The sequence below is a fragment of the Camelus ferus genome, chromosome 4 (genome assembly GCF_009834535.1).
Source record: "Camelus ferus isolate YT-003-E chromosome 4, BCGSAC_Cfer_1.0, whole genome shotgun sequence".
In the NCBI taxonomy this organism is placed as follows: domain Eukaryota; kingdom Metazoa; phylum Chordata; class Mammalia; order Artiodactyla; family Camelidae; genus Camelus; species Camelus ferus.
In genome coordinates, this window is record NC_045699.1 from 45,565,122 (window position 1) to 45,575,887 (window position 10,766).

The 10,766-nt window shown below is 43.9% G+C and overlaps 2 protein-coding genes across 19 annotated transcripts in view; one reads left to right on the plus strand and one right to left on the minus strand.

Annotated features, from left to right (window-relative positions):
- The window catches only part of TMOD1 (tropomodulin 1), a 78,105-nt gene that overhangs the window by 59,822 nt on the left and 7,517 nt on the right, over nt 1-10,766 (plus strand). For all 4 annotated transcript variants that reach the window (XM_032478041.1, XM_032478042.1, XM_006187781.3 and 1 more), the window contains one exon: nt 9,858-10,002. In XM_032478041.1, the coding sequence (XP_032333932.1) occupies nt 9,858-10,002 (145 nt within the window). The remainder of the gene's footprint in view (nt 1-9,857; nt 10,003-10,766) is intronic.
- TSTD2 (thiosulfate sulfurtransferase like domain containing 2) overlaps nt 9,490-10,766 on the minus strand; it is a 31,339-nt gene continuing 30,062 nt past the window's right edge. For all 15 annotated transcript variants that reach the window (XR_001366443.2, XR_001366444.2, XR_001366442.2 and 12 more), the window contains 2 exons: nt 10,649-10,751; nt 9,490-9,866 (listed from right to left, as the gene is read on the minus strand). The gene's annotated coding sequence lies outside the window, so the exon portion shown is untranslated. The remainder of the gene's footprint in view (nt 9,867-10,648; nt 10,752-10,766) is intronic.

Here is a 10,766-nt window from a genome sequence, read left to right on the forward strand (position 1 = left end):
GGAGGGGCCCTGCTGGCCTGGCTTGGGGAAGGCCACCCACGCCTCTCACAGTGTCCCCAGAGGCTGGGCCCCAGCACTGGGCTGTGCAGGGTGTGGCAAAGAGGAGGTGGTGAGTGGTGTTGGATTTATTCCTTGTTCTTGGTTAGTCACTGAGAGGCCACAACTCTCTCCTCAGCCCTTGTGCCTGTAACCTGTGTCAGAGTCTCTGTCCTTTCTCCTTATACAGCCAAAGAAAGGGACCTGGGGAGTTCTGCCCTGGGTGACACGGAGCCTTGCAGGCTGGCTCAGGACACAGATTCAGGAATAGGGCTCTGGGGCTGTTTGTTTACTCAGCCAGGCCTTCTTTACCTCCATGCAATGTTCTGTTGCCCCTGAAGTTGCCCTGGGACGGCAGAGAGGCTGGGGAGGGAGAGGAGGGGGGCCTGAGCCACAGCTGGGGGCGCTGAGAAACATCTAGTCCAGTCCTCCTTTCACAGATAGGGAAATCAGGGGCAGAGAAGGGATGGAGCATGACAAGGTTGCGGGTCAAGTTAGTGTCAGAGCTGAGTTGGAACTGAGGCATCCTGGTTCCAGACAGGCTTCATTTGCAGATGGACAGGAGAGACCCTCTCAGTCCCCAGGACGCAGGCAGGACACACCCACCCCAAGTCAGCCCCATCCAAACAGTGGTTCTCTGCCCCTCCTGATTCACCCACCCCTCCCCACCACAGAGCTCCCTCCAGGGGACCGTCAGGCCCTCGGGCTACAGGGCACTCAACCTGCCCCTCAGCACAGATGAGGCCTGAAAACAGGACCCCTCCCCAAGTGGAGATACGTGCAACATCTGAGGGGAACTGGCCGGATTTCTCACATTTTGTTCCCATATTTGACAGTGAAGATGTGCTTAGTATTTTTGAAAGAAAATAAAGGAAGTGTAGATTGTGTTTCTTCTTTTCCAGATTGGATTATTGTCCTAGTGGAAATAAATTTAGAAAGAGAACAAAAGCTATGCTGGAATAGGATCCTGAAGGTTTTCACTCATGGTGACACCCCTTAATTTTAGATTCCACACTCATGGCAGCTGGCTAACTGGTTTTTAAATGAGGCTGAATGTGGCTGCTGGTTTTGCAAGATAGAAGAAAACAGACTCTTGAAAACCAAGAGAGCAAGACCAATTGTGTTCTCTGTTTTGTTCCTTTTACTTTTAGCTTCTAAGCAGCAGCTCTTGTCTGCACATAATTTTTGTTTCTGTAGTCTCATTTTGAATTGAAGTATTTCAGACTGGAAATATTCAGCCTCCCAAGAGGACGGGCATGTATCACTATCCCTCTAAATATCAATTATGTTCCTTTACTGACCTCACTTCTCAGAGAAAGATGAGATAAAGTCAGTGGAAATGACGTAGAGAAAACCTTTTCCCTACGCGGATCAGAATGAAATCAGAATAAAGATTTATGATAGTGCATCTTGCACCATGTCAGGTCCCCACTGGAGGCTGTACTCTGTTCCAAAAAGCCAGGAGCTTTCCAGGCTGGAGATGGACAGATATGGGGTCTCCCTGGCTTCAAATCTCTGACACTTGAAGGCAAACAAGGGATCAAGTTGACCCAGCTTAGCACCAGCTTGGTGTGTTCTTGTTGTGTAATTGGTGAAAGGCACTAATGTACCCTTGCCTCAGTTTCCTCACCTATAAAATGAGGATGATATTCGTACTCCCCGAATAGGGTTGTGAGAGGGCTTGATGTGTTGATCCCTTAATCAGTACCTGGCACATGGTCTTCTCTCAATAAAGAGAGGAGATATTTCTATTGTCGATTAGACCTGGCTGGTGGTGGAAAGGTGGGGTGGGGAGGACTGACATCCGAGAGATTCTAGTTCGTACAGGGAATAACTTTTAACCTCTTTCCCTTCCTCTCTTATTCCTTCCTTTCCTTTCCTACTTATGTTTACTTTTTATTGAAGTGTAACTTACATATAGTAAAGCAAATACATCTTAAGTGGACTTCTCAATGGGTTTATACATTTATATACAGCTGTGTAATCATCACCAAGATCAAGATGTGGAACGTTTCTAGCACCCCAGCAGTCTCCCTCATGCTCCCTTGCCAATCAGTACCCTGCAAATACAATCATATTCTGATTTCTATCACCATAGATGAATTTTGCCTGTTCTTAAAGTTGATATACATGGAATCACATGCATGTGTTCTTTTTTGTCTGGCTATTTTTGCTCAGCATTGTCTGTGAGTCTATCAGCTGTATACCAGCACCGCCCCCCACCCCCCACAAACAAAAAAACAACAAACTTCACAGCTTGGAGCAACAATGAACATGTATTTCACTCACAGTTTCTGAGTCAGGAATCCAGGAGCAGTTTGGCTGCATGGATCTAACCCAAGATCTCTGAGGAGATTGCAGTCAAGGTGCAGTCTGAAGGCCTGACCAGGGCTGGAGGAACTGCTTCCATGTGGCTCCCTCCATGGCTGTTGGCAGGAGGCCTCAGCTCCTTGCCATGTGGACCTCTCCACAGGGCTGCTTGAGTGTCCTCACTACATGGCGGCTAACTTCTCCCAGAGTGAGTGATCCAAGGCAGAGAAAGAAGAAAGCTGCAAACACCCTTTATAGAGCCTACATTGGCATTCACTTCTGTCTGTTGGCATCCTGTATTCTGCCTATTAGGAGTGAGTCACTATGGACAACCACACTCAAGGGGTGGGGAATTTGGCTCTACCTTTTGAAGGGCAGAATATCAAAGAATTTGCAGGCATATTTTAATTTGCAGAGTGAGAATCATCTATATTGTTTTCTGTTGTTGCAATTTGACCAGAAAGGTCTTTCAAACCAGCAGAGCAGCCCAAGGATGGAGCAGGCACCTCGAAGGGTGGTGCGCTCCCCTCTGCAGGGTTTGGGACTTCTGGAGTTGGATTAGATAATTCCCAGGGCTCCTTTCTGTTGCTTTTTTCTAGTGTTCCTGCTTGTCCACATCTTCTAGACCACAAAGAAAAGGCCACGATTAGCTCCATGAAATGTATCAAGTGAGCTTCTTGACGTCCATGGTGCCTCTGGCCAGAATGAGGGTCTCAGAGCCGCCAGCTCAGGTCGCAGCTCAATCCCACCTGAGTCGTTGGTTGGCTGTTTTTTTAAGTAGTGAATCTGATCATTTTCTCTCCAGATTGATAACAGGTGGTTATAGTAAAGGTTGAGGGAGCGAGAGCTGTCCTACACTCCTGCAGGGCACGTCAGCATCTGTGTCCTTCTGGTAGGGCAGTCACACTTTTAATTCAAAAGTCTTTCAGCCCACCCATTCTGTATCTCCACATTCAGCCTGAAGAATCCTCTTCCCTCCCCTGCAAAGCCCATTTCTGCATTATTAGTAACAAGGAAAACTGGAAGCAAACGAAATATCCATCTCTACCAGGGCATCCCATGAAGCTGTTAAAAGGAATAAGGTAGTTTTGTGTGCTGACTTGGTAAGATCTGTGGAAAACATTAAATGAAAAAGACAAGTTGCAGAACAATATGTGTAGTATGACTCCATTAAGAAAAAAAAAGTTAAAATAAGAAAAATATTTATTTTTGTTACATACTTCATAGAAAAAAATCCATAGGAACACACCCCATTGGCCATGGAGGTTACTTGTGTGGAAAGAAGGTAGGACTGGGGATAAATGATGCGAAGGGACACTCATTTTACTCCATCTGCTTTAGTATCACTAGGATTTTTTTTAATGGAAATAGAGTTGATTTACAATGTTCCGTTAGTTTCTAGTGTACAGCATAGTGATTCAGTTATATATATTCTTTTTCATTATATGTTATTACAAGATATTGAATATAGTTCTCTATGTATCACTAGAACTTTTAATAATGAAATTATATTTATTCACAAATGATTTATTTAAATCTCAAGCACATCTGAAGTGGGGCAGGAGTTCTTTCCCAACCCCCCTCCCTGGCTCTGCTGGCAGTCTGTGTTGCCAGTCCTGGTGTGACCCCCACCACCCCAGTCTCTCCCCAAGGGGCTCCTAATTGCCTTCCACACACTGTCAAGGTTGCCTCCTAACTTTTTATGCCATCCGAGCAAGCTGTTCATAGATGTACAGGATGCAGGCCCCGGAGGCCTTAAAGGTCACGGAGCCTAAGTGTCCCCATTCGTAAGGATGTCTAGGAGACTCTTACAAGACGCGGCCCGTCTGTTCGCAAACCTGCAGGGACGGACAGTCCGCTACTTTACCTGACGCTGGCAATGATGAGACCTCAGTCTGCACACTGAGCAGCTCCGTCTGCCTGTAGCTCCTCTCATCAGCCCTACTTCTGCCTTCTGAGCTCCCTCTGAGGCACCCGAGTGAGATGGGAACTCGCACAGGCTCCAGAGCAAACTACCCACATTCAAATCCTGGTTCTGAAACTGAGTAGCTCTGTGATTTGGGGGAAATTTCTTAGTATCTCTGTTCATGTTCCTCATCTGTAAGATGAAAGTTGTAAGAATACTACATATTCCATAGGTTCACAGAGAGGAGAAATTGACTTAGCTTATGTAAAGTGCTTATGGTGTGCCTAGCACACAGTGACCACTAAATGCTATTTGAAAAATTAAGAGACCAGAGTTGTTTGTGTGTATGTGTATTTTATTTTGTGTGTGTGTGTATGTGTTTTGAGGTGGGGTGGTATTTTATTTTTTTAATTGAAGTGTAGTCAGTTTACAGTGTGTTAGCTTCTGGTGTACAATGTAATGTTTCAGTCATTCATATATATACATGTATTCGTTTTCATATTCTTTTTCATTATAGGTTATAACAAGATATTGAATATAGTCTCCTGTGCCATACAGAAGAAACATTGTTTATCTATTTTATATATGGTAGTTACTATTTGCAAATCTCAAACTCCCAATTTGTCCCTTCCCACTCCCCTTTCCCCCCAGTAACCATAAGTTTGTTTTCTATGTCTGTGAGTCTGTTTCTGTTTTGTAGATAAGTTCATTAGTGTCTTCTTTTTTCTTCTTTTAGATTCCACATATGAATGATACCATATGGTATTTTTCTTTCTCTTTCTGGCTTTCTTCACATAGAATTACAGTCTCCAGGTCCATCCATTTTGCTGCAAATGGCATTATTTCATTCTTTTTATGTCTGAGTAGTATTCCATTGTATGAATATACCACAACTTGTTTATCTAGTCATCTGTCAGTGGACATTTAGGTTGTTTCCACGTCTTGACTATTGTAAATAGTGCTGCTATGAACATTAGGGTGCATGTATCTTTTAGAATTAGAGCTTCCTCTGGATATATGCCCTGGAATGGGATTGCTGGATCTCATATGGTAGGTCTATTTTTAGTTTTTTGAGGAATCTCCATTCTGTTTTCCATAATGGCTGCACCAAACTGCATTCCCACCAGCAGTGTAGTAGGGTTCCCTTTTCTCCACACCCTCTCCAGCATTTATCGTTTATGGACTTCTGAGTGATGGCCATTCTGACTGGTATGAGATGATACCTCATTGTAGTTTTGATTTGCCATTCTCTGATAATTAGCAATATTGAGCATTTTTTCATATGCCTATTGGCCATTTGTATCTCTTCATTGGAGAATTGCTTTTTTAGGTTTCTGCTCATTTTTGGATTGGATTGTTTGGGTTTTTTTGTTGTTGTTGTTATTAAGTTGCATGAGTTCTAGGAGAGCTTTCCCAGCAAGTGATGTCAAGGAGAGGCCAGGCTTCCTGCTAAATGGGGTGGACGGGGGACCTGCCATTTCCTTACTGGGGTCTCAGATGGTCTGTCGTCTGCCAGGCCAAATCGGCCAGAGCCCAGGGCTGTGCTGGGGCCTCTGAGGACAGACCTGAGCTCTTTCCAGCACTTTCAGGAGCCTTGCCAGATGGGCTGGTGGAATCTCACTATCGTTTCTCCGCCTGCCTTAGCCAGCAGTCTGAGCCCCATCTGAACCTAGACAAGCTCTGGTGAACTCATAATACCTGGGAGGAGTTCTCTGTCTGGAGTCTCAATAGCGTCTCAACAAGCATGCGGTTCCATAAGCATCCCTTTGGCTGTTAGGCTGCTGTATTTTTGTCCATCCCCCTGTGTTGTTTTGCACTAATCATGTTCCTATTTCTTCCATTCAATTCAATTCCTTGACCTTGACCTAGAGATACAGGGTTCTGTGTTCTCTCCAAGGACTCATGATCTAGGGTAGCACCATCCTGTCATCACAGAACTTTCTGTGATGACTAGAATGTTTTGTATCTGCACTGACCAATATGGTAGCTACTAGCCAGTGGCTATTGTACACTTGAAATGTGGCTAATGAACTGAGGAACTGAATTTTACATTTTACTTAATGTTTCCGTTTTTTTAATTGAAGTATAGTTGATTTACAATATTATATTAGTGTCAGGTGTATAACGTAGTTATTCTGTATTTTTATAGACTATACTCCTTTAAAAGTTATTATGAGACAATGGCTATAGTTCCCTGTGCTATACAATATACCCTTGTTGCTTATCTATTTTATACATAGTAGTTTGTACCTCTTAATTCCCTACCCCTATCTTGCCCCTCCCACTTCCCTCTCCCCACTGGTAACCACTAGTTTGTTTTCCATATCTCTGAGTCTGTTTCTGTTTTGCTATATACATTCATTTGTATTATTTTTTAGATTCCATGTAAATTTTATTTAATTTCATTTTTTAAATTTAAGGATTTTTTAAGTTTAAAGTTTTAAAAAATCTGATTAAAAATTGAGCAGAAGAACTGAATAGACATTTTTCCAAAGAAGACACAGCTGGCCAACAGGTACATAAAAAGTTGCTCAGTATCACCAATCATCAGAGTAATGCAAATCAAACCACAGTAAGATATCCCCTCACACCTGTTAAAATGGCTGTTATTAAAAAGACAAGAAATAACAAGCATTGGTGAGGATGTGGTGAATTGGGAACCCTGTGTGCGCCATCGGTGGGAATATAAATGGATGAACCCATTATGGAAAACAGTATGGCTGTTCCTCAAAAAATAGAACTACCATGTGATCTAGCAATTTCACTTCTGGGTATTTATCCAAAGAAAATGAAAACACTAATTCAAAAAATATATATGTATCCCCATTTCATTGCAGCATTATTTACAATAGCCAAGAAATGGAAACAACCTAAGTGTTCATTGATGGATGAATGGATAAAGCAAATGTGGTATATACAATGGAATCTATTTGTCATTAAAAAATTATGAAATCTTGCCATTTGTGACAACATGGATGGGCCTAGAGGGCATTATGTGAAGTGAAATAAGTCAGAGAAAGACAGATATCATATGATCTCACTTATGTGTGGAATCTAAGACAAAAGAAAAAAACTAACCAATCTCACAGAGAACAGATTGGTGATTACCAGAGGTGGGGGGGAAGGGGTGGGTGAAATGGGTGAAGGAGGTCAAAGGGTGTAAACTTCCAGTAATAAATAAGGCATGGGAGTATGATGCACAGCATGATGACTATAGGTAATAATACTGTATTGCAATATTTGTAAGTTGCTAGGAGAGAACATCTTAAAAGTCCTCATCATAAGAAAAAAACCACTTTTTTTTGTAACTATGTATAGGGCCTGATGTTAACTAGGCCTATTGTGGTGATCATTTCACAATGTATACAAATATCGGATAGTTATATTGTACACCTTAAACTAATATAATGTTATGTCAATTAAAAAATTTTAAAGAGCCACATGTGGCTAGTGGCTGCTGTACTAACCAACACAGGTCTTGTTGGACAGACAGATATGGAGGCAGGTGACCCAAATAATGCAGATGGACTGGGTCAGGAGTAGAGGGGGACACACAATGTATCACTTGAGTGCTGAGTGGGGAAAGATGGTCTTCAGGGGTAAGGATCAGGAAAGGCCTTGTGGAGGAGGGGGCATTTGCGATGGGTATTAAAGCACTAAGGACACATCAACAGGTAGGCACGGGAGGGTAGGGGCATGTTCCACATGGAGGCGGGGGGCACGTAAACTTTTAGAAGCAAACCTCTCCCGGCAGCAGGTACCAGGTACCAGATCCCCATCCCTTGGGTAAACAGGCTGAGTAAGGACTGAGAGAGGAAAGGCAAGCGGGGACTTAACTGTGCAGGGCACTGAGTGTGGGGCTGAGGAGGAGGCGGGGCTTAATCCAATAATCCTGTTGGGTTATTGAATGAACTGAGACCCTACAAGTTGGGCACAGGGCATTGGGAACACAGTAAGCTCTCCATAGATGGCAGCAGTTATTGGCAGGGGGGAGTCATTGGAGGTGGTTGTGTGTTTCCGTTTGCTGCTTCTTTAGATCCATTTGGGAGTATTGCCATCTGAGCAATATTAAGACTTCTGATCCAAAAACATGGGATGTTTTTACATTTATTCAAATCTTCTTTAATATACAATGCTATTTTATAGTTTTCAGAGTGTAAGTCTTTAATTCTTTTATTAAATTTATTCCTAAGTATTTTTATGTTATTGTAAATGGAATTGTCTTAATTTCATTTTTGGGCTGCTCATTGCTAGTGCATAGAAACACAGCTGGGTTTGGGGTATTGATCTTGTACTCTGCGACCTTGCTGAACTCGTTTATTAGCTCTAATAGTTTTCCGTGGACTCCTTAGGATGTTTGAGATACAGTATTGTGTCATCTGAAAGTAGAAGTAGTTTTTCTTCTTCCTTTCCAATATGGATGCCTTTTATTTCTCTTCTTCGTTTAGTCGTCCTGGCTACGACCTCCACAGCAATGCTGGTGAAAGTGGATACCCTTGTCTTGTTCCTGCTCTGGGTGGGGAGAAGGTCTTTAATCATTAAGTATGATGTTAGCCCGCCTTCTATGTCTTTTCAAACCTCTTTAAGATTATGTTTATTTGTTTATCTTATTAGACATGGTAACAGAAAACTCAATACAATAAGATATAAAGATGAAAACAAAATCCCACCACCACCAGTATGCTCCCAGGCCTTTTCAGTGCACGTGTATGTGTATGGGAAATGCAGGTAACTACATAAATATGACCCCTTTTGTCACTAGGCTTTGTCTACTCAATATGGTTTCATGGCCATCTTTCCAGGCCTGGGACCGAAGATTCGCATCATCATTGTACAGCTGCCTGTGTTCTACTGTAAAGCTGAACCATCATTTATTTGAGCAACTCCCTCTTGCTGAATGTTTGTTTCCCTTTTATTCCCTCTATTATAAATGAGACTGATGAATGTCCTTATCATATCCTTCCCAACACTGTGTATGCTCACGTCTTCCTTTCCTTTCTTTCCACCTCTGTCAGATGATCACTGTAGAACTGGCCACAGGGCACTAACATGATCAGAGTGAGGCTTTAGGAGGCTAACTCTGGCAGTCCCTTGTTACTGTGTGACCTTGTGCACATCCTCTTTCCTCTCTGGGCCTCCGTTTCTTCATTTATAGAAATGAGTCAGAATGACTGGTGAGCAAACCTGGCTGTGTATTGGAATCACCTGGGGAGTTTTCAAAACCACAGACACCTGAGGACCGCAACCAGCAATTCCGATTTAATTAGCATGGGGGGTTAGACTGGGCGGAAGGATTTTTAAATCTCCTTGAGACGAGATGATATGAAAGTCCTTCCTGCTCAAGTATTCTAGGAAGGCGGCTGTGGGGCAGTGGGAAGATCTGTCCCTGGAGTCCAGCGGCCCTGGGTTTGAATCCCAGCTCGTTCGCTGCTCCTGGCTGCGTGACCCTTCGCCTTCTCCAAACTTCCAATTCCCTGCGCTCTGAGTGGGCGGGGCGGGGAGGTGTTAAAATCCCCGCCCACCACTCGGCATTTCTGCCTGTAGAGGAGGTTTAGGTGCTGCACGAACGAAGGAGAGGTGACTGTTGTTCTTTTCTTGATCAAAGAGCCAGCCCCTGGGCAACAAAGTGGAAATGGAGATCGTGAGCATGTTGGAAAAAAACGCAACGCTTCTCAAATTCGGCTACCACTTCACCCAGCAGGGGCCCCGGCTGCGGGCATCCAACGCAATGATGAACAACAACGACCTTGGTGAGTAGATGTGCCCCCTGCCCACCTGCCGGCCGTTCTTTCTATCTGTCTTGGGAGGTATGGCAGGGGAGATTCCACTGCCGCCTTCCCCGAGGGAGTCCTCTTGTTGGGCCTGACTTCCGGTTCTCACTTCGCTTTCATCCTTGTTTTTGGTGTTTGCCCCTTGCCTCCTCCCCAGACCTCTCCCTAGACGTGGGCGCCCTGCCTGCAGGCGCTGAGGCCGGGCCCTCCTCCAGCCCAGGGCTGGCCCCAGAGCGCACCCTCAGCGTGTTAGCTGAGCGAAATGAAACATCGGGGCCACAAAGCCAGCCTTGAGCCTCTTCCTCTTCTGAACCGTCTTTTGGGAGCCCAGAGTCCTCTCCAGATCATACAGCCTGGCTCTAGCCCCAGACCCCAAATCCACCAACCAGTCCTCCCATCCACACCCCAAGCCTAGGAGACTTCAGGTTGCTTTTAAAAAGGAGATTGGAAATGTTGACTTCATAGTTAAGGAAGACAGGTTACAATTGATTTAATATCAGTTAAAGGCATAGTTTGTATTTTTTCTTTAAAAAACGAAAGAAAATGTCATAATCTTTCTTGTGAGCAAGCACTGAGTAGAAATACAAGTCAGTTGAACAAAAAGGGAGACCAGTCACTGACTCACTTCCAGATGCCAATGGTTGTCAGGCTCTAGGGATAGTTTGTTATATGTATTCCTGCTGGCTGCCAAAAGAACTTGTGTCCGAAGAGGTGTATGTCTGATAAGGCTGTAGGAAAATAAG